The 27,961-nt window shown below is 53.2% G+C and overlaps 2 protein-coding genes across 3 annotated transcripts; both read right to left on the reverse strand.

The window, feature by feature from the left end:
* Window positions 1-742: 742 nt before the first annotated feature.
* Window positions 743-7,805, reverse strand: Iba57 (iron-sulfur cluster assembly factor IBA57). The gene is made up of 3 exons (XM_004657281.2): window positions 7,465-7,805; window positions 3,563-3,894; window positions 743-3,251 (listed from the first exon to the last, which is right to left on the reverse strand). Exons 1-3 carry the CDS (start codon window positions 7,803-7,805, stop codon window positions 2,863-2,865), a joined length of 1,062 nt encoding a protein of 353 aa, XP_004657338.2. The 3' UTR covers window positions 743-2,862.
* A 10,385-nt stretch (window positions 7,806-18,190) lies between these two features.
* On the reverse strand, window positions 18,191-27,318 carry Gjc2 (gap junction protein gamma 2). Of its 2 annotated transcripts, none has more exons than XM_045152959.1 (2): window positions 27,278-27,318; window positions 18,191-20,314 (listed from the first exon to the last, which is right to left on the reverse strand). In XM_045152959.1, exon 2 carries the CDS (start codon window positions 20,293-20,295, stop codon window positions 18,982-18,984), a length of 1,314 nt encoding a protein of 437 aa, XP_045008894.1. In that variant the 5' UTR covers window positions 20,296-20,314; window positions 27,278-27,318; the 3' UTR covers window positions 18,191-18,981. The 2 variants fall into 2 exon arrangements, with proteins under 2 accessions (XP_045008894.1, XP_045008896.1); XM_045152961.1 differs by lacking the exon at window positions 27,278-27,318 and adding an exon at window positions 26,836-26,904.
* Between the last annotated feature and the right edge of the window lie 643 nt (window positions 27,319-27,961).

Consider the following 27,961-nt stretch of genomic DNA (forward strand, 5'->3'; position numbering starts at 1 on the left):
GAACCACACCCTCGGAAACCTCAAGCCAAAGCAAAGCTTTCCTCAAGTTGTTTCTGGCAGGCATTTTGGCACAGCAACTCTTGCCCAGGGGCAGCTAGCCCACATTCTTCAGATGGGCCCCAGACCCTGAGCAGTGACCACCCATTCAGTACCACAGAGAGTGGGGGCCTCAGGGTACCCCATTCCATCTGGCTGAAGGGAGAGACTACCTGGACCCCTCAGGCTGGCCCTCACTCCCAATCAGCAGTCCACTATGTAGAGACAAAAAGGGCCCGGGGAGATGGCTCAGCAGTTAAAGGCACTTCCTTGCAAAACCTGCCAGCCTGGGTTCAGTTCTCCAGTCATTCACATTAAGTCAGACACGTATTCATTTGAAGTAGCAAGAGTTCCTGGCACACACACACACACACACACACACACACACACACACGTATTTAAAAACAAAACATATTTTATTTATGAGAAAGACAGGAAATGGGCACACCAAGGCCTCAAGATGCATGTGCCATGTTGTGTATCTGGCTTACGTGGGTTCTGCTGAATCAAACTTGGGGCCTTAAGTGTCATAGGCAAACACCCTAACCATAAGCCATCTCTCCAACCCTTAAAATTTTTTTAATTCTTTTGTTTATTTTTATTTATTTGAGAGCAACAGACAGAGAGAGAAAGAGGCAGAAAGATAGAGAATGGGCGCGCCAGGGCCTCCAGCCTCTGCAAACAAACTCCAGATGCGTGTGCCCCCTTGTGCATCTGGCTAAAGTGGGTCCTGGAGAATTGAGCCTTGAACCAAGGTCCTTAGGCTTCACAGGCAAACACTTAACCACTAAGCCATCTCTCCAGCCCCTTAAAAATTTTTTTTAAAGGCCAAAAACAAAAGGCTGAGTTCCCTGTTCACTAGCAGTAAGACTCATGGCTTGGAGCCTTACCAAATGATTTGCAATGTCTTATCCAAACAATCTGAAGACCCTGGCACCTCATTGAGATTTACCACCTCAAGACAGTGCTGCCTTCTCGAATTTTATTCCAACACAGCCTCACTCAGCTGGCCAATAACATCTCTCAACCAGTACAAAAAGACCCATCTCTTCCCAAAGGGTCATATTCTCATTCTCTCTGCCTCTTGTGTTTGTTTCTATCCAGTGTCTGTTCTTTATTAAAGCTTTTGTATCAACCCAGGTCTGATAAATCTTTTACCCACACACCTCGGATTGTTCCTGCTATGGCACACTCAGGTGACCCCCCAGCCCCTAGGATACTTCCTCTTGGGCTGCTGCAAACTGCATTGAAGCTCAGTGTACCTGGGACCCTATCCCAGGTGGCCTCTGAGGTCACAGGTCTTTGGTTCCTTCTGGCTCCAAGAAGGCTAACCAGGCTGTAGTCCCCTTTTAGTGGCCTTACAGACAATAAAACGGCTTACCCCCCCCACCCCAGCCCTGAGGCCTCAGCCTACCCACTTCCTGACAGCTCAGCATGGTTTGTAGCATGATGTGTCTTGCAGGGTGTGGTGGTTTGAAGTTATGTCCCCCAATAGACTCAGGTGGTTATTAAAGCCTGTAACTTGGACTTCCAGCCATCTGGCTGGAGGGGCCACTGTGGGCAGATCCTGGGGTCCAGCCCTAAGGGGTTACTGGGGTGGATCTGAGTTCCAGCCTCAGGTACACAGTGCTTGAGCTCTGCCTGAGGCTCTAGAGTGGGCTTGCTGGTGGTGGTCTTTCTGTGTGGATTTGGGAAAGGGGGCGGCTTCTTCTATTAGGGAACTTCCCACAGATCTATAAGCCTGAAATAAATGCTGTTCACCCTTAAACTATGTCTGCTTTGGAGGTTTGTCCCAGTAGCATGGAGGTGATGACACAGGGCATGATTATATGCTGGTAAGTCTCATCCTCACAAGGCTGAGGCAGGAGAATCATGAATTCAAGGCGAGCCTGGGCCACATGGCTGCACAGAAAGGCCATGTCCCAGGAGAAAAAGAATCCATCCAGTGTTTGCTGTTCTGCAGGGACAGCTGTCCCACGGGTCTGTGCTACCAGAACCATGAAATAAAACCAGAGTTCTAAAGGGGCTCCTTGTGGGGCACACATTAATTTTGTTTTGAAGTGAGACCCCTGGTTCACATTACACAGGAGGTTCCAAGGGAGGAGCACTGCACCTCTGGCCAGCACGTCACTGCCTTACCGAAAGCTCATGGTGGCACCCCAACCACACAGGTTAGCCAGAGTTGAAGCCTCTCCCACATGGAACTGTGTCCCGAGCTCCCCCTTCCTAAGGAGAGTGGAGGACCAGGCTGAGCAGACCACTGCATGGGGAGTGTGCAGCGACACAGAGACATCTGAAAACAAGGGGTGTGAAACGTGTGGCTCCCAGAGCACATGTCCCAGTCCCAAGAGATCTAGTGTCCCCAAGCTACAGACAGCAGCACAGGACTCCTGCCCTGAGAAGTGGTTCAAGGAAGACCCAGCAACCTAGCAGGTTCCCAGGGCACCTTCCCAACGGGATACATGGCTGAAGGACCTGACACTGGACAGAGCCCTCACCTCATCGTTGGCCTGCGACCTGTGTAACCCCATTGAGAGTCTGGTCCAAGCAGGGGCTCAGGCCCAGCCTCAGAAGGGTTCCTCTGTTCTCAGCAACAGATCTTCCTGAAAGAGGCCAGGCCCTGGGTGTGGGATATGTGCACAAGGCATCAGTGGAGGAAGGCCCATGAACAGCCTGGGCCACAGTGGGCCTTTCCCGGCCGGGGACCACCATAGGAATAAGGACTCAGACTCAGTGGAACACAGCAGAAAAGCCAGAAGACCTCAAACCGAGGCTCTGAGGCACCTTAGTAACCCTAAGGCAAGCAGAAGTCCAAGGTGTCCAGGGCTACTTGGCTGTGGGCCACCAGTCCGGCACCGAGGCCATCACAACCACCTGCTGGCTCTCAGAGGTCCTGATGTGGAGAGGACTCTTGATTGTCTCTGACCGCAGAAGAGCCAGGCCCACATCTCCCTGGCCGGCCCGAAACTTGCCGGCTGCCTGTCCTGTAGCAGTAAGCACCAAGGTGCCAGGCCTGATGCCCTGGGCAGGCAGGGGGCCCGCAAGCCGCACAGGGAAAAGGCGTTTGCGAATGACGCCCGTGTGGTGGGTTCGGGCAGTCAGCTCCTGCCCGATGTAGCAGCCCTTGGTGAAACTCACACCATTCATGAAGGCCAGGTTGGACTCCAAGGGCAGGGCTACCCCTGTGGGAAGGTCATGGACCCCCTCGGGGATACCTGTGGGGGGTCCAAAAGCAGAGAGAATGAGTACAGCATGTCCAGCCATAAGTACCCACCCACAGTCCATGAAGCCCTGAAGGCTAGCCCCACCAAGTACCTCAGCTCCGCCTGGGGTCCACTCAACCCAGCATATCCACCCTTCTCTACCCTTCCCTACACTCAGTCTAGCATGCCCATCCCACTCTACCCCTTCCCAAACCAAGCCTGGCATGTCTACCCTTCCTGATCGCAAACCCTCTGCCAACTCTGCCCTGCTGGGGTTCATCCAGGTGGCTGCTCTAGGAGAAGCATGCCCACCCCACCCATACCTTGCTGGTACCGGTGCCTGTGATAATCCCTGAGGTCTCCAAGCTGGCCTTTGGGCACCAGGGCTGGGCCATCACCCTGGGTGAGCAGCCGCCACCCCATGCATGCAGTCCGGGGGTCAGGCGTGAGGATGACGGTGGCTTCTGCTCTCTCCTGCAGCGGTGCAGCCTGGGGGCCTCCGGGCAGCAGAGCCCATACACGAAGGTTTGGATGCGGCTCCACTGTGACCTTCCGTCGGATCCTGTACACTGCGAGGTGCTTCTGCAGGGGGTCCAGCACAGAGCCATCACACTCCAGAAGGAAACCCGGAGCCTCCTCATTGTGCTGAGGGAGTCTGCAGGAGACGGTGTGGGGGGCGGTCAGGAGACAGGAGTCTTACAAACAAGCAGGAATGCCTGCTCATGGCCAACTCCCCAAGCACATGGTAAGGACACAGACAACCCTGAGCCACAGCTTGCTGCACCTCAGAGCATGGCATTACAGGAAGTCAAACATGCCCCTTGAGCCATGCCAATGACTAACTCATGGGAGATAGGGTGCTTTCATAAACCACAATAAACTATAGATGAGGGTGATGGAAATGGCTCAGTAGATAGGGCACTTGCTTACAAAGCCTGCCAGCCAGGATTAAATTCGCCAGCACCCACGTGAAGACAGACGCACAAAGTGGCACATGTGTCTGGAGTTCATTTTCAGTGACAAGAGGTCTGACGCACTCATCTTCTCTCTCTCTCTTTCTTACACAAATAAATAAACTATTTCAGAAATGAAATTGTATATGACCCTACAGCCATTTCTACCTAGGCCAGAGGGGGAAGCTAATCCCCTGCTGGCAGAACAGGGCTGCTGTGATGGGTGAAGGGCTAACAGGCGTGACTGACTGGGCTACACAAGTGGCCGTGACTGCTGCAAACAAATGCCTTCTCTCAGGCTACAGGCAGGCTGCTGCGGGCTGGGCAATGAACGGAAGAGGGGGCTCTTCTGAGCTCTACCCACTGGTGTTTGCTGCAGCATTAGACCCAGTAAAAGGCCTCCCTCTGCAGTGGTCTTTTCCTGCCTCTTTAAGTAGTGTGAACGGAGCCGGTGACACCGAGAAAGGGCAGCAGAGGCGCCAGCAACAGTTGAGCGACTGGCAAAGCACGTTACAGCAGGGACAAGGCTGCCAGCTCATCGGACAGCTGACGGAAGAGCAGCTGAACGGGAACAGTTTAAGAGCGGCCAGGGCAGGAAGAAGGTGGTGGGAGTAAAAAGACGGCAAGAGGTGGAGAGCTCAGAGTGAAGGATGAAAATCTATGAAGTGCCAGCAACGAGAAACTGCAGACCCTGGTCAGCACAGAGCTCCGTAGAGCTGGAAAGTTGTTACAGATAAGGCTCTAAGACTCTGGGCTGCAACACTGGCTGGTGTCTTAACACAAGATGTAACACCGGCTTCTGCCAAGGGCTGAGCAACCTCCACTTCCCAGGCCCATAGAAGAGCTGTCACAATTGTGGGGCTAAGGGTCTGGATACTCAAGGTCAACACCAGAGGGTGCCACACACTGCTTACTGCCAACCATGGCCAATGAAAGCAGCCACAGACCAGCACCTGAAGAGCACCTCCTTGCCTATCCACTGTGTCTATCCATGTAGAGCAAAGGGATTCCCCAGCCATGTGCTTGGTAACACATATGGACCATAGCATCCTGGAATGCAGTTAGCGATGTAAGCCTCCAGAGCTGGGCCCACATGCCTTTCCTGCAAAGAGCAGTAACTAGTTTAGGTTTGAGGAGCTAAACTACAACAACTCTGCCACTGCCTGGCAGTGACAGGCACAGCCCCAGACTGAGGAGAGACAAATGGCCATGCCAGAATTCTGACAGGAGCTGGGGAGATGGCTTTGCGTTTAAGGCACTTGTCTGCAAAGCCAAAGGACCCAGGTTTGATTCCCCAGGATCCATGTAACCCAGATGCACAAGGTGACACATGCATCTGAAGTTTGTTTGCCGTGGCTGGAGGCCCCGGCACACCCATTCAATATTCTCTCCTCCCCCTTCCTCTCTCTCTCTCAGACAAATAAATAAAAATAAAACATTTTAAAAAATAGAACTCGGACAGAACTCTCCTTCTCAAAGCAGCACCATATTAGGACTGGACTAAGTGCTGTCACCTGATGACCCCTAGATTCAAAAGGCCCTCTAAGAAGTGTGATGTGAAAAGGGATCCCAAGAAGGGACATCACCATGACATGCCAAGACACCAGGGACACAGATGACTCGGCTTCTCCACAGAAACACAGGCCATCCCTGGATGATGTCACCATGGCTGCCGAGGCTTGGTGACCACTTTCAACCTAGAACAGTCATCCCCCAAGCATGCAGGAAGCCCTTACAGAGACACGGAGTGCACACACTTCACGTTGAGCACTGAGAGAGCTATGAGAAGACGTCCCCCAAAACCCAACTCAAGAAGACACCAGGCAGTGCAGGAGGGCTGGCCTCAGGTAGGAGTGAGGACAGCCCAGGGGCAGAACGGCGCTGGCTCTGTGGCACACGTTCCTACCAGATGGCAGTGAGAGTTCAGGACGTGGGTCTTGGGAAAGTGAGTGAGGGACTGTCCAACCCTGTAAACATGCAGGGCCCTATGCAGCGCAGCCATCAAGTGCTACAGTTACAGTCATGGGTACACAGATAAGAACAACTGGATGCCTCTGATACTGGAGCCTGCAGAGGGGAAATGGAAAGCAAGGTGCAAAATGGATCCTTCAAGTACCGCCACAACCTGTCACTGGAGGTGGGGTGACTCTGCACACGGCTCCAAGGACCACCAAGCCCTCTCTCCATACAGTGAGGAGGGGTAGACAAGGCTAGGGGAACCCCATTTTGAAGCTGCCCACCTCCAGATACTGGGTGTAGCAACCCCTGGCCTAACTGGTTTGGAACCAAAGCACTAGACCGTGTGCAAGCCACTAGCCCAACCTGAATGCGTTTTCCAGGAAATCTTTTCTTCAATAGCCCCTTCCCTGGGCCTAGCCAGTCCGCCTCTAGATGCGGTGGTATGTCTAATCCAGCCTCTACGGAGGGTGCCCCTCCCCACACCTGTCTCTCCTATCCTACCCTGAACAGCCCCCTGGGGTATGTAACCCAGGACCCTCTAGGTGTCTACTACATCCTACCACAGACACCCTTCCCTGTGGTGTCTACCCTGGACCCCTCTGGACCCTGCACAACCTCTCCTGGGAGAGCTTGCACCCTTGGGCATTTAATCCTTCCTTCCCTGACACCCTTTCTTTTTCTTTTTTATTTATTAGAGACAGAGGGGAGGGGAGAGAGTGAATGAGAATGGGCGCGCCAGGGTTTCCAGCCACTGCAAACGAACTCCAGATGCTGCATCTGGCTTATGTGGGACCTGGAGAATCAAACCTGTTTCCTTAGGCTTCACAGGCATGCGCCTTAACCACTAAACCATCTCTCCAGCCCCTGACACCCTTTCTTGAGTGTCGACCCCATCCTACTGTAGACCCCTTGCCCTGGTCCGTCTAGCCTGACCTCTCCTGGGCATGCTCCCCTGGGTATCTATCACATCCTCCCAAGAGGTATCTAACTGGGCTTCTTGGGTGTCTGGCCCGTCCTAACCTGGACACCCTTCTCTGAGGAGCCCAAGCGCAGCCTCTCTTTGGAATGCTGCCCTGTTTGTCTATCCATGGACGCCTAGCCTGACCTCTCCTGGGAGTGGTCCCTAGCTGTCTGCTTAGTCCTGCTCAAGACCCCTTTCCACGGGTGTCCATCCGTCTTACACTGGCCACCCGTCCTTGGGGCATCTACCTCAGCCTCTATTAGCTGTGCTCCCCTAGGGGTCAATCCCGCTCTTCACTGGACGCCCCTTGGCTGCCCATCATCGCGGCACTGCACCCGCCCGCCGCGCTCACCCGTACAGAATGACGTCATACAGCGTACGCCCCTGCACGTTCAGGAAGTGGGCGTACGCGGCGCGCGCGAAGGATGAGGTTGCGCCGTCCGCAGGACCCGGACGCGGCAGCTCATTGGTCAACAGCCCGAGCAGGAAGGGCGCGGCGTCCGGGCCGCGCACGCGCACGAGAACCCGGTCGGCCAGCAGGAAGCAGGTCCAGGCCGCCCCGTCTGCGGGGTCGCTGCCGACCGGTCCCGAGCCATGGGCCACACAGCGCCTGGAGGCCGCGTGGGGCCTCCAGCGCCGGGCCGCACTGCCGAACCCCGCCACCGCTCCCCGGAGCAGCGCCGCGGCCGCCATCTTGGCACAAGTGAGCCGGCGGGAGCGCGGACGCCACAGCGACCTCTGGCGGCGGCGCGGGCTGAGCCGCGGGGTGGGCGGGGCCTTCGCTCATCGGTGGGCGCCACGCCCCGCCCCTTCCACGTAGATGCCAAGGCCTGACCATCCAGCGCCCTTTCCTCTACTTGGCACCTCACAAGACGGTTTCTGTGTGGTCGTGGTTCCCCACATCAACATGAAATTGACCTCTTTATGGCCAATCGGGTGGCACAGTCCTGCAATCCCAGGAGGCTGAAGGCAGGAGGATGGCAAGTTCAAGGCCTGTCTGGACAACATAGTGAAACTGCTTCAAAATTAAAAAGAAAAAAAAAAAAAAAAGAAAAGAAAACGTGCGGACTGGGGAGGTGGAGGTGGGCCCAGTGGTTAAAGGCGCTTGCTTGGAAAGCCTAACCACCCACGGTTTGATTCCCCAGTACCTACATAAAGCCAGATGCACAAAAAAGAAAGCAAACAGGACTCGGTGGTGGAGCAGTTTTTCACATGAAGCGGGCCCTGGATTTGATTCCCAGTACTGGCAAAAATAACAAGTGGGCTGAAGACATGGCCCAGAGGTTAAGGCCTGGAAAGCCTAAGGACCCAGGTTGAATTCCCCAGTACCCACGTAAAGACAGATGCATTAGGTAGTGCATGAGTCTGGAGTTGGTTTACAGTGGCTAGAGGCACTGGTGCCCTCATTCTCTGTCTCTTTCCATCTCTCACACACGTAATTTTTTTTTATATTTTACTTATCTATTTATTTGCCAGAAAGGGGAAGAGAGTGAATGGGTGTGCCAGGGCCTCCAGCCACTGCAAACAAACTCCAGATGTATGTGACCCCTTGTGTATCTGGCTTAAGTGGGCATCCTTTGGCTTCACAGGCAAACGCCTTAAGGGCTGAGCCATCTCTCCAGCCCCCCACCTTTTAAAAATACTTTATTTGGAAAATTTAAGAAAAAAAATGTTTTATTTGGGTTGGAGGGATAATTTAGCCCTTAAGGCGTTTGCCTGTGAAGCCAAAGGACCCAGGTTTGATTCTCCAGGACCCATGTAAGCCAGATGCACAAGTTGCACATGTGTCTGGAATTAATTTGCAGTGGCTAGAGGCCCTGGCATGCCCATTCTCTCTCTCTCTCTCTTTCTCTCATTGCAAATAAATAAAAATTTAAAAAAACTAGAACAAGTAAATAAATAAGTAAAATTAAAAGGGCTGGAGAAAGCTTAGCAGTTAAGGTACTTGCCTGTGAAGCCAGAGGACCCAGGTTCGATTCCCCAGGACACACGCAAGGCAGATGCTCAGGGTGGCACCTGTGTCTGGAGTTCATTTGCAGCAACTGAAGGACCTGGTGTACCATTCTGTCTGTCTCTCAAAGCAAATAAAATAAAATGAAGTATTTTTAAAAAAAAGAATAAAATTACTATCTTAAGCATTTCTTCTAATTGTTTTATTGTGATTAAATACATACAACACAAAATTTACCACTACGATTCAGTTCAGGTTATTCACACTACTGTACAGCCATCACCACCATGGAAACTTCAACTGATTACCTCTCCCAGACACGGAGCCCCTGGCCCCCACAGTTCACTTCCTGTCTCTAGGTTTGAAGGCTCCAGGAGCCTTGGTAGTCATATAATGTCTGTGCTTTTGTGTCCTGCTCATTCCACACAACACAGATGGGCCTAGAAGATTTAGGCAGAGACTACGATTTGACCAGTTGGACTTCATGGTGACTCACTGGCATATTCCTAGGGTCTAGGGCAGTGCCTCAGTTAATATTAGCAGATCTCCTATAAAAATGGCCTAAACTGCCCGGTGTGATGGCACACACCTTTAATCCCAGCACTAGGGAGACCAAGGTAGGAGGATCACTGTGAGTTTGAGGGCAACCTGAGACTATATAGTGAATTCCAGGTGAGCCTGGCCTAGACTGAGATCTTTTCAAAAACAAACAGGGCTGGAGCGGTTAGGCACTTGCCTGTGAAGCCTAAGGACCCTGGTTCAAGGCTCAATTAATTTCCCAGGACACACTTTAGCCAGATGCACAAGGTGGTGCATGCATCTGGATTTTGTTTGCAGTGGCTGGAGGTCCTGGTGTACCTATTCTCTATCTGCCTCTTTCTCTCTCCGTCTGTCACTCTCAAATAAAAATAAACAAAAATTTAAACAAACGAAAAAGGCCTGAGCAGGCATGGAGTAGTGGCACAGACCTCTAACCCCAGCACTTGGGAGGTGGAAACAAAAGTATCATAAATTCAAGATCATCCTTCCCAACATAGTTTGAAGGCAACCTGGGCTACATGAGGCCCTGTCTCAAAAAATAAAGGAGGTGTTGGAGAGATGGCTCAGCAGTTAAGGCACTTGCCTACAAAGCTTAATGACCCAGGTTTGATTCCCCAGTACGTACATAAAACCAGATGCACAAATCAATGCATGCATCTAGAGTTTGTTTGCAGCAGCTGGACACCCTGACACACCCATTCTGTCTGTCTTCTCTCTCCCTCTGCTTGCAAATAAATAAGTAAAAATATTCGCACCGGGCATGGAGGTGCACACCTTGAATCCCAGCACTCTGGAGGCAAAGGTAGGAGAATTGCCATGAGGTTGAGGCCAGTCTGAGAATACAGAGTGAATGCCAGGTCAGCCTGGGCTAGAGTGAGACCCTACCTTGAAAAACAAATGAACAAACAAAACATATATATATGAAGCACCTGAGCATGCCTGTGTCTCCTGGCTGAGATCAGGCCCCAAGCCCTTCACTTGGCCTTTAAATTCTGTCTGCCTCAAGCCCTGGATCTCTCCCAGTTGTTCTGGGCCTGTGTTAGAGTGAGAGCTAATGGTGATCCAGTCAGGCCCCCACTAACAGACCCCAATGCTCAGTTCCCCACAGGCTGCAGACTTCCTGACCAGCACTAGCTACAGCAGTAATATGTGCCCCTGGCAGGCCACAGCTTCCTCTCCCCCAGGCCTGAGGGTGACCCGGCAACCCTGCCAGCTTGGGTGAGGACTTCACGGAAGCCAGGAGAGGCCAACACTGGCTGGGGGCAACACCCACCGGTTTGGGGGGTCACATTCCTCAGGCCTCACGTCAGCTCATTCCTGGACCAGAAGACAAGGAATGGGGTTCCCTCCCATGCAACATTGGCAGGAAGGGCGTGCCAGCAGCCCACCCCATGCCTTGGCACCTTCGCTGGGGTCACTCAGAATGTTCTGGAATGCTGCTATTAAGCTTGGTGGGGCTGAGGCAGCCATGCCCTACTGGTCATTTAAATGCATATAAACCCAAGTGATATTTAGCTCCTCCCATGCAAGGTGTTGGTTCTAGCCTTTCCTAGTAGCCTTCTGGACCCCCTGCGGCAGGCCACCAGCCCCAGGCCCAGCAATGCCCCACAATGCCTGGTACCCAGATTGCTGTCCTCCTTCTGAATAGGGAAGGAACTATGGCCTGGCCCCAGAAGCCCCAGGGAACTCAGCTGGAGCCATTACCAACAGCTCCCAAAGGCCCGGGCCCTACCACCATCAGGAGGGGCAGGGAGAGATGGAAACTTATCTGGCTGGGGGTCCTGGACCTAACTTCCCAGGGTGGCGGTGGCTTCCTGTTTTTCTCTCCTCATGGCTTCCTCCCTTCCCAAAGGAAGGAGAAAAGAGCTGCCCCCATTCTGGGGGTGTCTCTGAACATACCCCTCTCCACCCCAGCCCTCCACAAACTCCCATGAGCCAGTTGGCCAAAGCTGTGGAAACGGATGAGAATGAGACAAGAGGCCATTCCCAACTGATCCTGTGCCAGCACAGGTCGGCCACCATGCTGTGTAGGGCAAGGGTTGTTTCCAGCACTTAGGGCCACAGGCCTGCTCAGGAATCAAAGACAGAGAGGGAGAAGAGTCTTGGTGTGGACAGCAGTGTCTAGCAAAGCTTTGTGGCTAGCTCATGCAGGTGGGAAAACTGAGGCACAAAAGTATTTTTTTTTAAGATTTATTTATTCATATGAGATCGACAGGCAGAGAGAGAGAGAAAATATGGGTGCCCCAGGGCCTCCAGCGACTGCAAACAAAGTCCAGATGCATGTGCCACCTTTTGCATCTGGCTTACATGGGTACTGGGGAATCGAGCCTTGAACCGGAGTTCTTAGGCTTCACAGGCAAGCACTTAACCGATAAGCCATCTTTCCAGCCCTCCCTTTTTTGAGGTAGGGTCTCACTCTACCTCAGGCTGATCTAGAATTCACTCTGTAGTCCCAGGCTGGCCTTGAACTCACAGCAATCCTCCTACTTCTGCCTCCCAAGTGCAGGGACGAACTAAAGGTGTGTGCCACATGCCTGGCCCAAAGTTTTGAGTTTTCTTCATATTTATTTTATTTTATTTATTTGTTTGAGAGAGAGAAAGAGACAGAAAGAGGGAGAGAGAATGGGTACTCCAGGGCCTCCAGCCACTGCAAATGAACTCCAGACACATGTGCCCCCATGGGCATCAGGCTCATGTGGGTCCTGGAGAGTCAAACCAGGATCCTTTGGCTTTGCAGGCAAGCGCCTTAACCGCTAAGCCATCCCTCTAGCCCCCATATTTTTTTTCTTTATTTATGAGAGAGAGAGAGAGAATGGGTGCACCAGGGCCTCTAACCACTGCAAATGAGCTCCAGATGCATGCGCCACCTTGTGCATCTGGCTTTACATGGGTACTGGGGAATTGAACCTGAGTTCTTAGGCTTTGCAAGCAAGTGCCTTAACCACTGAGCAATCTCTGCAGCCCCAAGATTTTGATTTTAAGTAGGGAAGTGACTATGAGAGTTAACAGTTGGTTGCATTTACCATCTGAGAGAAAAAGAATCAAGCATACTATACACTTCTTCATGTACCAGTGGGAGGCAACAGCCCAGGTTGAGGCTTAAGGCACAGGCATGCTATTGTGATTTCGTCTGGGCTAGACATGACCGCTCCATCTTCCAGAGCAGCCATGACCAGCCACATGAGACCCTCATGAAATCAGGGCCAGGAACACTTCCTCATGGGTGAAGCTGGAGATTTTTGGAGGCCCTCCCCTGCTGAGGTTATCTAAGAGATTTCTTGGGGGGTACAATTTATAGTAATGTAGCTGCCTGTAGGGGAGTCTTCTGTGATACAGTTTTTTCTTGCATCGTCTATGCTGTGGGTGAGAGACTCTTCATGGGTGTAGCTACTGGTAAGTTGCCCAGGAGACTTCCAGTGGTGTAGCTGCCTTGAGTCCCCCATGAGTCTCTAAGAAACCCCAGTATAGAGCAAGACATGGTGGTGCACGCCTTTAATCCCAGCACCCAGGAGGCAGAGGTAGGAGAATCACTGTGAGTTCAAGGCCACCCTGAGACTACACAGTGAATTCTAGGTAGGTCAGCCTAGACTAAAGTGAAACTCTACCTCAAGAAAGAAAGAAAGAAAGAAAGAAAGAAAGAGAGAGAGAGAGAGAGAGAGAGAGAGAGAGGGAGAGAGAGAGAGAGAAAGAAAGAAAGAGAGAAAGAAAGAAAAGGGAAGGGAAGGGAAGGGAAGGGAAAAGAAAAGAAAAGAAAAGAAAAGAAAAGAAAAGAAAAGAAAAGAAAAGAAAAGAAAAGAAAAGAAAAGAAAAGAAAAGAAAAGAAAAGAAAAGAAAAGAAAAATAAAATAAAGAAAGAAACCCCAGCATAGTCACTGGTTCACCAATCTGGGCTTGGAGTAAATCCTTTCTTTGGTCCCTCTATGCCTGTGGTAGTTTTAATGTGTGTCCCTCACAGACTTAGGGGGTTTTATTAAAATTTGTAACTGAAGTCCCCAGACACCTGGCTGGAGGAGGTGTCACTGGGGGCAGATCCTGAGGTCTGAGCCCAAAGGTGTGAGTGGATGCGGATCAGAGTTCCAGTCCAAAGGTATGCAGAGAGGTGTGAGCTCTACAGTCCCTGCTTGGCCCTTTTTGGTGTTTGCTGGCTGCTGGTGGCTTTTCTCTGTGTTTGGATCTATGAAAGGGGACCAGCTTCTGCCGCCATAGAAGGGACTTCCCCTGGGTCTGTAACCTTGAAATAAACCCTTCCTCCCATCGACTGTGTCTGGTTTGGATGTTCATCTCGGTACTGTGGAGCTGTCTACTACAGTGCCTTATCTGTGGTGAATAAATATTTCTTTCTTTTCTTTAAACTTTAAAAAAATATTTTTGTTATTTATTTTATTTGAGAGAGAAAGAGAATGAGGTAAATGGATAATGGGCACACCAGGGCCTCTGGCCATTGCAAACGAACTCCAGATTCATGCGCCATTTTGTGAATCTGGCTTACATGGGTACTAGGGAGTTGAACTTGGGTCCTTATGCTTTGCAAGTAAGTGCCTTAACCACTAAGCCAACTCTATAGCCCTCTTTTTTTTTTTTTTTGGAGGGGGGAATAAACATTACTTTATGTCTCTCCAGGAAATGTCACACAACACATGGGATTGTGGTGACATCCACATGATCAAGGAGCTGGTCTTAGAGGTAGGATTGGCCTAGAGGTTAGAACTTGCCCAGCATAGACCAGGGACAGTCAGAACGTAATTCAACACCATCAAACCCTCACTTGAGAGGCTGAGGCAGGATAATCAAGAGTTCAAAGCCAGACTGAGCCACAAAGCAAGACCCTATCTCAAAAAAGTATCATGGTGCTGGGTGTGGTGGCTAATGCCTTAATTCCACCACTTGGGAGGCTGAGGTAGGAGGATCAATGTGAGCTCTAGGCCAGCCTGGGGACAATTAGTTCCAGGTCAGTCTGTACTAGTGAGACTGCCTCAGGGAAAAAAAAAAAAAAAAAAAGGTGGGGCTGGAGAGATGGCTGCTCAGCGATTAAAAGCACTTGCTTGCAAGGCCAAAAATCCGGGATTTGATTCCCCAGTACCCATGCAAAACCAGATGCACAAAGTGGTGCACACATCTGGAGTTCATTTGCAGTGGCTGGAGGCCCTAGTGTGCCCATTCTTCAACGCCTCCCCTTACAAATAAATGTATAAAAATATATTCATCAGGGCTGGAGAGATGGCTTAGCGGTTAAGCGCTTCCCTGTGAAGCCTAAGGACCCCGGTTTGAGGCTCGGTTCCCCAGGTCCCACGTTAGCAGATGCACAAGGGGGCGCACGTGTCTGGAGTTCGTTTGCAGAGGCTGGAAGCCCTGGCGCGCCCATTCTCTCTCTCTCCCTCTATCTGTCTTTCTCTCTGTGTCTGACGCTCTCAAATAAATAAATAAATATATATATATATATATATATATATATATATATATATATATATATATTCATCAAAGAAGTGACAAAAGTAAAATGAAGTCACCAGGGTGGCACTAATTCAACATGAATGTCCTCATATTAAGGAATCATGACACAGGATACACGCATGCACACCCATGCATGGCAGCTCTAATAAAGGGAGAAGACCGGTGTCTTCAAGAGAGATGTCTCAGGAGAAGGCAGTCGTGGCCTAGCCTGATTATAGACTCCCAGGCCCAGGTCTGCAGAGACTCCAGATCTGCTGTACCAGTCATCAGTGCGTGATATATGTGGAGGCCAAGCACACTGGTCTACCTGCAAACTTGAGCTCTGGGTGATTCCTCAGCAGCTGGTATTAGCAAGGGTCTCTAGAGAAGCAGAACTAGCAGGAGTCATGGTTACACACTGCATACGGTGTCTTCTTCCTAGCTAAACAGACGTTCCTCACTATCAGAAGTGGTTCTGCCTCCAGATTGTCCATGATGGTTTAGCTTTATGTGTCCACTAGGCTGGGCCACCAAAGGGCTTATCCGATCTACCATTATGCTGTAATCCACAGTTTTTCACATTCCTTATAAAAATGTAAAGGGGAGGAGCTTGAAGGCTCTATACAAAGAAATGATGAATCTCTTAGGAGACAAAAATGCTGATGGTTCTGATCTGACCATACACATTGTAGACACCTGTCCCATTATCAGATTGTAACCCACAAATAATGTGTAATTATTATGTGTCAATTAAGAACCATTAATTCAGCTGGGTGTGGTGGCACACACCTTTAATCCCAGCACTTGGGAGGCAGAGGTGGGAGGATTGCTGTGAGTTCAAGGCCACCCTGAGACTACTACATAGTGAATTCCAGGTCAGCCTGAGCTAGAGTGAGACCCTACCTCCAAAAATCAAAAAAAGAATCATTAATCTGAGCTTTGGCATGGTGACACACACCTTTAATCCAACCACTGGAAAGGCAGAGGTAGGAGGATCATATGAATTTGAGGCCACCCTGAGACTACAGAATGAATTCCAGGTCAGCCTGGGCTAGAGTGAGACCCTACCTTGATAAACCAACAACAACAACAACAACAACAATAATAATAAATTAGACTGGAGAGATGGTTTAGCAGTTAAGGCACTTGCCTGCAAAGCCAAAGGACTCAGGTTCAATTCCCCGGGACCCATGTGTCTGGAGTTTGTTTGCAGTGACTAGAAGCTCTGTCATGCCTATTCTCTATCTGACTCTCTTTCTCAAATAAATAAATTATTGAAAAAATATTATTAATTAAGGGCTAGGGAGATGGTTTAGCAATTAAGGCATTTTCCTGAAAAGCCTAAGGACCCAGGTTAGATTTCCCCAGTACTAAAATCAGCCAGATGCACATAGTTGTATGTGCTTCTGGAGTTCATTTGCAGTGTCTAGAGGCCCTGGTACACCCATTCTCCTCTCTCTCTCTCTAAAATAATAAATAAATAAAAATAAAATATATTTTTAAAACTTTAATAAAAAGAATCATTAATTAAGCTGGGCATATGAACAGCTTTAATCAAAGCACTTGGAAGGCAGAAGTAGAAGGATCACTGTGAGTTCAAGGCCAGCCTGGGACTACAGAGAGAGCGAAAGTCAGCCTGGGCTAGAGTGAAACCCTACCTCAAAAACAAAACCAACAACAAAAAGAATCATTAAATAAAATTCTTATCCTAGGGGCTGGAGAGATGGCTTACTCGTTAAGGCACTTTCTGGCAAAGCCAAAGGACCTAGGCTCAATTTCTTAGCACCCTTGTAGGCCAGATGCACAAGGCTGTGCATGCATCTGGAGTTTGTTTGCAGTGGTTAAAGGCCCTGGCATTCCCATTCTCTCTCTCTAATAAATAAATTAATTAATAAAAAAAAAACTTATTCTGGGTGTGTCTGGGAGGATGTCTCCCTATGAGACAGATTTGAATCAGTAGACTGGGCAATGCCAGTGATGGGCCTTGTCCATTCAGGTGAAGGCCTGACCATACCAAACATCGGAAGAGTGGGAGTCACACGCAGTTGCCAGGCATGCCTAACACCATGGGCATAGAGTCCCTGCCTCCCACCCACAATGGCACATCCAGCAACACAGTCCCAAACCATGATGGCTTGAACACGGACCCTTGCCCAGCAGAGAAGCTGCCGCTGGCCCTCCCCAGAGGAGACAATGCTCTAGGTCACAACTTGACTTCCTCCCCAAGGCTGTGTTCCACATGTGGTCATCTGTGATTTCCTGTGGTGGAGGTTCACCTGGGTTCAGGTGGGATTCATCTGAGGCCTAGCTTACAGGCGGGGCTCGCTTAGGGGGGACTTACTAGGGTGGGAGGCTCAGCTAGGGACTAGGTTCAGTGGGGAGTAGTTTGCCTGATGGCAGGGCAGAATGGGACTTGGCTGGAATTGTGGGTTTCAGGGAGGAGAGAGACTTTGCCTGCCGTTGTTATCTGACCAGATTCAGGCTGAGGTTAGACTCGGACTCAGCTGGAACTGTCCCAGGGGCTCCAGGGAGGAGTGCGCAGCCCAGAAGATGGCACAGGACTGCCCTGAGACTCAAGGACGCTGAGAGGTAACTAGTCACCTGGGATCTGTACCAAGGAAGCTCCTAGCTGGGAGTATCTTGTCTCCCCTCACTGTCCCCTCCCCCATCTCACCCAAGCCACTGCTGCAGTTCTGGCCAGGGTTCTCACACCTCCTGGTCTCTGGATGGACTTCTCTCTGTCCCCTGAGCTGCAAGCTAACCTTGTGCCCAACTGTTCTTTGTTTCTGACATCTGCATTCCACCGAGCTCTCACCACCCGACTGTGGCATGCTGCCTAGCACGGAGTGACACCATCATGGGTCTGCTGACCTCCAGGGTTTGATCTCCAGTCTTGTTTCCTGGCCTCTGGCTGGGAGGGGTCTCCTCTCCCAGGCCCCTGGAGCTGAGCTGTCTCTCCCCCAGAGAACAGCAAGGGACGCATATCCACACGTATGCATGGTCATACGTGGGCCCACAACCACACGTGCATACAGTCAACAGTCACATACACACACTGGTTTATGCTGACTTCTGTGTAATGTTGGCTCAGACACATATGCACACGTATGCACTGGATTGTTAAAAAAAATGTTAGTTTTATTTTTACTTCCTTTGTTTTGGAGGTTGGCTCTGAATTAGGGAACGGAGCAGAGAAGTTGGGGACAGACTCCCCAGAACCCCTTTCCTCCAGCATGGCCACCTGGACCACAGCCATGTCTGTCCAAGCAACAAGGCACGTTGGAACTTCCGGAGTCCCTGAAGAAGGGCTGTGCCAATCCATCACGACTCAGCGAGAGGCACTCCTGCCCAGCCAAGGCTCCCTCCAGAGTCAGCCAGTCTGTCTTGAGCAGGAAACTGGGAACTGGGTTCAGATTAGGGCTGGACACAGGGCCCTCTGCCTGTTCCTGACCTGCCTTGACTGTGGTGCAAAGATCTGGCATTGGCCTCAGCTCTGTAGGAAGCAGAAGGGGCACTGGCCAGAGGATGAGGAGGCTGCCCAGGAACCCATCCAGTGCTGCCGGGAGTGGAACAAGCACGTGCATACTAGATTTCACCCATCCCAGGAGGCCGCACAAGAGCTTGGAGCCAAGGGTTGGCAGCCAAAAGCACCTCCGAGAGGCCATCCTTGCTCAGCATGGCCAGAGGGAGCAGTCCGTGCCTGGGCCTCAGCGCTGCCCAGCCCTCAGGGCTTACAGACACCCGGCAGCTCCCAGGAGCCCTCCTTCCCACCTTTCAGAGAGGTGCCTGGGCCAGTGCCTCCCAACGACCTTCAGCCCTTCCCCTCTTCCAAGAGGCTCCTCCCCAGTGGGAATCTCGGTGCCACCGGTGTCTGCCTGAGGCCACCGGTTGAGAAGGACAGAAAGATTTCCACCGGGGGCCCCCATCCCCGCCCCTCCCTGCGTGCCCTCAGATCCACACAGTGGCCTTGCCGTCCCTGCTGCCCGTACTGCCCTTCTCCGAGCCAGCCCTGGGCTTGGCAGCCGGCCGATCCTGAACCCCCTGCCGGCCCTGCTCCCCGACTGTGCCCCCCGACGTGGCGCTGCCGGTTCCTGAAGCCGGGGCGCCCGCCCTGGGTGGCCCCTGGGAGCCTGCGGACAGTCCGTGGCAGGGCGGGCTGTCCCGGTCCCCGACCACGGCCGCAGCCGCCCCGTTGCGCAGCGCCTGCAGGGCCAAGTTGGCCAAGTTCTGGTCGTGCGCTCGCGCACGCTCGGCCGCGCGCACCACCAGGCTGTAGTCGGGCGGGCAGGCCATGCCCGCGGCGGCGGGGAAGGCGCAGGGCGGCGGGCGCGGCGCGGGGCCGGGGGCGGGCGACGAGGTCCCCCGACGGCCGCGCACGGCGTCCTGCGCGCTGCCCAGACCCAGGTGCGCCATCTCGCAGAGGTTGAGCAGCAGGCACAGGCAGCTGACCACGTACATGACCAGCAGGAAGACGGTCTTCTCGGTGGGCCGGGACACGAAGCAGTCCACCACGTGCGGGCAGGGCTGGCGGCTGCAGGCGAAGAAAGGCCGCACCTCGAAGCCGTACAATAGGTACTGGCCCACCAGGAAGGCCACCTCGAAGGCCGCCCTGACCACCAGCTGGGCCACATACACGCGCATCAGCCCCTCTCTCTGGATGCGCCGCCGGCCGTCGTGCTGCCCGGCCGGGCCCGGGGTGCCAACCACCTTGCTGTCACCTCCGGTCCCTTTGGTAGCCACCTCTTCGTTTCGCTCCTCTTCCATGTCCTCGCCGGGACCGTCGGGCGCCCCCGGCTCCTCCTCTTCCTCCTCCTCTAGCGCCAGCATGGGCTCCGCCTCGCCCAGGTCTGCGGTGTCAGGCCAGCCGGGAGGCGGTGGCGGCAGGGGCCGGGGCACGCGGCGGGGACCCGGGCGCCGGCGGAGGGCGCGTCTGCGCTCCTGTTCCGAGGCGCGCGCCAGGCGGTGGACCGCGTAGCCCAGGTACATGACGGACGGTGTGGAGATGACCACGATCTGGAAGACCCAGAAGCGCACGTGCGACAAGGGCGCGAAGGCATCGTAGCAGACGTTGTCACAGCCGGGCTGCCTCGTGTTGCACGTGAACTTGGACTGCTCATCCGAGTAGATGGATTCCCCGCCCACGGCTGTCAGCACGATGCGGAAGACCACGAGCACGGTGAGCCACACCTTACCCACGAAGGTGGAGTGATTGTGGATCTCCTCCAGCAGCCGCGTCAGGAAGCTCCAGCTCATGTTGGTCATGGGCGCGGGCAGGCGGGACCTGAGAGTGTGGGCAGCGGTTAGCGCTGAGAACTGCGGTGCCGAGTTAAGGTGGCCGCAGGAGCTGGCTTCTCTCTATTTACCACGGGTGACTGTGAGATCACCCCCAAGGACAATCTTCCTAGGGCAAAACCTCATCTCCCACTGAGTGCTTGCCCCTATCCCTCCTGCATTCCCTCGGCCAAAATTCTCCAACCTCTGAAAACTGCATCTCTGTCCCAAGTCCCTAGGGCCACAGAACCTGGGAGTCTGCTCTGTGTGATGTCTTCGTGGGCAAAAGAAACCCAGGCTAGTCTCCTCTGAGGCTGTGGGGCTCCACTATGGACACCAGCCCAGCTTAGCCTCAAGCGTATGCCACTCTCCCAGGGCTTACCCTCAGCTTACCAAGTCTGCCAGGCCCCAGCGCCCTCACCACCTCTGCAGCCCTCGTGATCTGAAGTTCCCAAGGTTTCATTTGCCTTCAGACCTCTGGCAGCATTCTTTTCTCCACACCCCGCACAGCAGCGGTAGGGGCCCCTCTGCATCCCCGAAGGACCCTGATTTTTCCTGAATGTTGGTCCTGCTGCAACTTGCCTGTCAGCTGCCGGCCCTAGTGCAGAGACCACGCAGAGTTCCTCCTTATTCAGCCCTAGCTCCAGATTCCTGCACAGCCCAGCATCTGCCTAGGCAAGGCCATGTCTGGTGAGGCTACCGATGTGGCCATGCCTGGTGCTCAGAGATGGTCACATCCCACACCAGCTCAGCCCAGGCATGTGACACAAAAAGGAGCTCTTCCGTCCCTTGATGCACACCCTCCCTGCTCACAGACACCCCAGAATCATACCTGCTCCTGGGAAGATTTGGGGCAGAATACTCCAGCAACCAACACTAACACTTGTGGACCCCTCCCCTGGATGGGCCTGGGAGACAGCTGCAGCAGATGTGGACCAGCTTCAGAAGCTGGGGCTCCAAGCCTCTTTATGTAGCTAAGGCCTCTCCCCTCAGAGCAGGAAGAGGGGGCAGCCAGAGGGGCAGCAGGGGTTCCTGAGGAAGTGGCTCTACATCCTCACAACTGTGCAGCCCCCTCTTAGGGCCACACACACACAAGCATACAGTGATAGACACACCCTCATGTGTATGCATGTGAAAACACACATACATGTACACATACATGCATTCACAGGTGCAAACACACAGTCACCCTCATATGCACAAAGGTGCACATGCATTCAGACATATGTACACATGAGGCATGTGCATTCCTAGATGCAGACTCACAAAACACACACATGTAGACACTAACATTTGTACCCCCGTATGTACAAACCACACAAGCAAACATATGTGCAAATGTACACAACTGACTGCACATCCACACAGATGTGCACTCAGGCACGTGTGTGTTCACTCCCACATGCACACACAGGAATACATGCATACTCACATGCAAGTGCACATACTAATTCACAGCCTGGCACACCCTCAGGGGCACCGCTTCCATGGCTTCTGGCAGGCAAGGGCACAAGGAGGCTGCTGGCTCTCCCAGGAAGAGCTCTGCCTCCCCCACCTCAGCTTCAGCGCAGCTCCTGCCCATGAGCTACTCCGTCACAGGAGCCTGAGGTCCACCTGTGCGGGCCCAGCAGGAGCTAGGAGTCCCTGAGCATCACCTAGCTGGTGCTGTGTGCAATAACTGGCTTTCTGGGGAAGCCTTAGCTGAGGTTTGCCAGTTACTTGGTATAGTTATTCCTGTCGTGACTGACCAGCACTGGACATGGGGCTAGATGAGCGCAGGCAGCCACCAAAACCATCTGTGGCTGAGCCCTGTGGTGACTGTCCTGAGTCTGACAGTGGTGCTTTGCCCTAGGGGGACCTCTGTGCTTGGTACATGCATGCACACAGACATAGCCGCTCAGTCCCTGAGCCTGGTGCTGGGTGCTGCAGTTCTCAGGAAGCGCATCAGGGACCCCCAAATTCACACTCCTGGCTTGTGACTCGTTTATGCCAGGCACTAGTAACTGCAGCAACCAGCAAGCACCTCAAGCTACATAGACTCAGACTCACATGCCACTCTCCCTCCACAGTGACCTCCTTACCTTGGACCCTCTATGCGTGTGGCTTTCTTCTGCACACCCTCATGCCCATCAACAGACCCTAAATCCACCCACCCTTGCCACCCTGTTCCACATGGTCCCAGGAAGTCACTGCTCCTCCCACGTGCTTCATGCCTCCTTCCCTTTGAATGACTCCATACTGACTGGGGTGCCTGAGAATGCCTACCCACGAGGCCTTCCCTACTGCCCTCCAATGACTTGTTTTTGAGACAGTCTCATGTAGCCTAGGCTAGCTTCAAATTCATGGTGTAACTGAGGATGACCTTGAACTCCTGATCCTCCTGCCTCCACCTTCTAAGTCCTGGCATTACACACACATACCACCGCTACTTCTGGGTTTTGTCTTTTTTTTTTTTCTTTTCTTGTTTTTTTGAGGTAGGGTTTTACTCTGGCCCAGGCTGACCTGGAATTCACTATGTAGTCTCAGGGTGGCCTTGAACTCACGACAATCCTCCTACCTCTGCCTCCCAAGTGCTAGGATTAAAGGTGTGTGCCACCATGCCTGGCTCTAGATTTTGTCTTTTTTGAAGCAGGCTCTTCACTCTAGCCCAGGCTGACTTGGCACTCACTCTGTAGCTCCCAGAGGCCTTGAATTCATGGCCTTTCCCCCTCCTCAGCCTCCAGAGTGCTGGGATTAAAGGTGTGTGCCACCACACCTGGCTTCCAGTGATTTCTGACTAGGGTGATGAATGGCCTGCCCATTCCTTGCCTGGCTCCCTCTGTTTTTTACCAAACTTCCCACCTGCTGGGACCTTTGCTGCCTTTCCTTGGTGCTCATGGGCACACACACGAGAGCACACGTGCACACACACATACACGCACATGATCAACCCTTTCCTGGACTATCAAACACTTCCTGACCATGGGGAAGGTAATGTTCTGGCACCAATGGCCCATCTGTGTGCCCAGTGAACATTCCACAGTATAATGGACCACAGATGCAGGTACCAGGATGAACTCAAGTTGAGCATTACAGGGATGAACATTCACAGGGAACAGTTACAGGCAGTGTGAAAACCCATGGGTGTATACACATACACATGTTCTTGTTCTGTCTACTGAAAGACCCTGAATGTAAAAATACACGAGGAGCAAGAGTAATGTATCAGGGTCCCAGATCCTGGTTTCTAACTTCACTCCCAATAAGAGGACCTGGAAGTCTTTGGGGAAGCGGCCGATCAGATGGCTGGGGCAGGACGACTCAAGACAGAGTGAACCCAGAGGAAGACATGCTTAAACATATGCACACGCTGCTGCATGAATGTGCGTGTGTGCACATATGCACACACCCATAAGGCACACACATCAATGATGTGTCCAAGGGACAAGCTAATGCTGCAGTCACTTGAGCTAAAATTGCTCAGTAAGGTAGGATTCTAAAAACTGGGTCACAGATTCTAGTCCCAGGTACTTGTGTCTGCACTAGTGATAACCAAACTAAGGAAAGGGGAAAGCCCACGGAACAGACTTGTGGAGGCTGTAAGCGCTGAAATAGGTGGCAGCTGCCCTCACCCCCATGGCTCCATGTGGGTAATGACTGCATAGCAGAGGACAGTATGAAGGGGGGAATAGCATCTCAGATGGTTAAGTTTTGTGTCAACTTGATCTGTTTAGGAATCCAGACATTACCCATAAGTGGGTCTCTGAGGTTGCTTCCAGGGAGGATTAACTAAAGGAGGAATCCTTCTTCCAGGGTGAGCCCTTCCCCCAGAGTGGGTGGCCCCTCAGGGAGAGGGGGGTCTTTATCTAAGAACACTCTGGAAAGGAAAGTATCCCCTCCTCCCACCTGGCTGCTCACTGCTTCCCAGTGTGGACTGGAGACCAGTGTGGACTGAAGAGCAGCATCTCTCCAGGACACCTCCAGAGCCAGATTGGGGCTGCTGAGACATCCAGCCTCATGGACTAAGCAGCTACAGGGTTCCTGGACTCTCAGGTCTGCAACCTGCTATTGTTGGATGATTGTAAGCGAATCCAATAAACTCCCTTTCAATACAGTTCATTCTATTGGTTCTGTTCCTCTAGAGAACCCCGACTCATACAGCATCTTTGCAGAACACTCCTGAGCAGTGTTGCCCAGCCAGATGACTCAGGGCATCACGGCACTAAGTCCTGTTAATGCCACCTATGAGCTCTTCAATCCCCTGGATGTTCTGAAACCCATAATCCCTGACAAAGCACAAAAATCGGGCGCTGGGCCTGGGGAGATGGCTCAGAAGTCAAAGGTGCTTGCCCGCCTGGGTTCAATTCCTCAGCCACCCATAAACCTGGACAGGCATTCGACTGCAGCAGCGAGAGACCCTGGTGCTGGGAAGCGCACATATACGCACAAATGTTCTTTTTCAAAGCAACAGCTAAGTGCCTCATTGGCACAGTATGTAGCACATAAGGCTCATAAAAAGCAGGAACTGACTCCCAAGGAGGAGTGCCCTGTAAAATGCCTCGACCGTAACCAAGTAGCCAAGGCCAAGGAGATCTGTGACTGTCAGCTAAAAGGTGCCTGAGAGCCAGACAGGGGCACAGAGGTGCTGAGGAGACACATACATGGAAAGTGGCCTTCGGCTAAGAGATGTTGCACTGATGTGAGTTCACTATGGTGGCGAATACTCCACACTTACGGGGCCCACGAGGGCGATGGGGTTATGGAACTTTCTGCACTATGCTGTCAGCTCTTCTGCAAATCTACGTTAAAAGTAAAGAATCTAGCTGGGTGTGGTGGTGCACGCCTTTAATCCCAACGCTCAGGAGGCAGAGGACCACTGTGAGTTTGAGGCCAGCCTGAGACTACATAGTGAATTCCAGGTCAGCCTGGGATACAGTGAAACCTTACCTTGGAAAAAAAAAAGGGGGGAGGGACTGGAGAGGTGGCTTACTGGTTAAGGTGCTTGCCTATGAAGCCTAAGGACCCAGGTTCGATTCCTAGGACCCTACAGTTGAGTCCAGGATGAGGGGGAGTACGGGGAAGTTCAGCTTGGCCAAGGGTGCCTCACACAATAGACACATGTCACCCAGGTGGGTGTGCTGACAGGGACAGGTTCATACTCAAACATGGTCTCAGCTAGTTCTGCCCCAGCCTATAGGCCAGGAAAGGTGGTCTTCCCCTGAAAGAGGCATGCTGCCTCTTGATGCCTCCAAGCCCTGGGCAGACTTACCAGAGCCCTGACACAGGTGGTGTGGGTGCAGTTTGTGCTCAGTGTCTGTCAGCGAGCACTTGAGCTACTCGTCGGGTGGCTCGGGGACGCAGGGTGGGGGATATGGGTCTGATGGTCCCCGGGTGTTCTCTAGAGCTGCTTAGAGTGCTGTGACAAAGCACACTAAGACAGTGGCCCATGGGCTGGGAACCTGTGGGCCCCACCTGCTGCTCTTCGGTCGTTCCTGGGCCACTTTCCTGGGGTCTCAAGCAAGCACATAGATGACTGGGTGCGAGTCCAGGAAGTGAGGCAGAGGGGAAGACAAAGGGGCCAGCTTGAGCCTAGGCTTGGAAATCAGGAAGGTTCCTACAGGCAGGCCATGGCCGCAGAGAGCAGCCTCCAGCAGAGCCGAGTCAGAGCTGCTGGTCTGGGGAAGAGGGAACAGTGGCTCTTACCAGCCTCCTACTCCCTCCTCTGGAATAGCCCAGAGCCCACACTTACCTCTGCTCCCCAGCTCTCCTGTCAGATCCAACTGTCCCTCCCACAGCTGAGCCAGGATCCCTACCCACTTCCACAGCAGTGTTCAGCTGGGCCCAGTGAAAGCTCCCCCTGGCAACCCTGCAGCTCCAGATGTGCCCAGCAGACAGTACACCTAGCAGGCCCTCCTGGATCGGTACTCCCCACCCTGGCCCTGGTGTGAGTGGCCCTCCTGTGGCCACTCATCCTTGCACCTGGGTCCACTCTGCTTCCTGCAGTCACTGGATATGGCAGGCAAGAAAGAAGTACTTGTGGCATTCCAAGGGCCCCTGGGCCAGCTCCAGAGCTGCGCCACCCTACCAGCAGCATGAGGGGGTCTGCTTGGCGGCAGCAGGCAGACAAGTAGTGAGGGAGGTTTGCTGAGTTGGGCTGAGCAGAGACTGGGCCTGGCGCCCAGGACTGCTCCCCTGTCCCATCCTATCCAGCTTGAAGGGCCTCAGCTGCTGAGGGAAGTACTGGACGTACTCCAGCCAGGCCCCATCTCCCTCCACCTCAGGTCTAGTCACCCTGGAAAACTTACGAAGGATTTTGGGTGGGCCTAAACTGATGGACCCCAGAAGACCCCTTGGTTCAGCCAGACCAGGCCTGGCCAGGAGCCTGTCCCTTTCCCTTTCCTGGGGTGGGTCCTCCTGTAACCAGCCCCCGTTCCACCCCGTTCCACTCCGCCCACAGGGTCTGAGAGGCCTGTGGACTGTGAAGCTGCCCAACCTCAGTATGGACCAACTTGGCCCTTACCGTGAACACCTGCGGCCCCCATATCACCCTACCTTCTCCAGGCTGGAAATGCAAGCCTCTGGCTGAGCCCCTCCACCTGCCGGCCAGACGCTGGTCCTCTCCGAGGGCATACTGTAGGGCCAGAGCCACCTCTCGCCACCAAGCACAATGAGGGGTGGGGGAGGGGCCCTCAAGGGCTCCATTGTTCCCCCCCAGGGTCTGAATCCCTGATTGTCCCTGGGGGTGGAGCAGTGGAGAGCTAGACAGTCTTGCTGGAGGCACAGGCAGGTCCTGGCTCTCACCTCTCTGGCCCCATGCAAGGTCCAGGACGGTTCTGGCCCGCCCACCCCCTCCTCAATGCACATCTGTGCTTTTGGAAGCAGCCCAGGACTTTGCTAGTCTCCCTGGCTACATCTCCATTAGCTTCTGCCTTTGTGTGCCCTCCATATCCACAACCACCCATGTGCCCGGGTGCTGCCCCTGGAGAAGCCTCACCTGGGCACGCACCAGGCAGAGCTGTGGCTGGCCCCGCACGGGGTTGGGTAGATGGTAGCAACCACCACCCCCCTTGCCGGGGCTCTCTCCTGGGTGGAGCCAGGCAGTCTGGGCGGAACACTGGGAGGAAGAGGGGAGGACAGCAGGATCCAGACACTCAGGGTGTCTCATCTGGGCCAGAAGGGGAGGGGCAACTGCCCTGATTTAGAGACATTTCCCCCAGGAACCCTTGCACCCCACAGTACCCTCCTGAACCTGAAGGCTAGAACCACAGACCCTGGGGGTCTGCCCCTCTACCAACCCAGACAGGGCTCACTGCCCATCTAGTCTTTGTTGGCTCTACACCAGAGCACCCACAGGCCTCAAGGCTAGCTCTGTAGCTCTCATCCTCCACGCCCTGCCTTCTGCTGTGGCTATGCACCTTCCCTTCAGGTCAGTGGCACTTGTCTCTAAGACTGCAGCTGGCTCAGGAGCAGAGAGGTGGCAACAGAGGGTTCTCTAGGCCTGGACCAGCTGACTGGTTCCAGGGGAGGATGTGATCTGTCAGGAGCAGCCCCAGCCAGCATTCTGATGACTTATGGACAGGATGAGGGACCACCAGATCCCTATAAAGGGTCTCCATGGCCACTTTCCTCTAGACTGGTCAGGTGGGGGGTGGGAAGGGGGAGGAGCCAGGGGCGAGGG

The sequence above is a fragment of the Jaculus jaculus genome, chromosome 6 (genome assembly GCF_020740685.1).
Source record: "Jaculus jaculus isolate mJacJac1 chromosome 6, mJacJac1.mat.Y.cur, whole genome shotgun sequence".
Taxonomy (NCBI): domain Eukaryota; kingdom Metazoa; phylum Chordata; class Mammalia; order Rodentia; family Dipodidae; genus Jaculus; species Jaculus jaculus.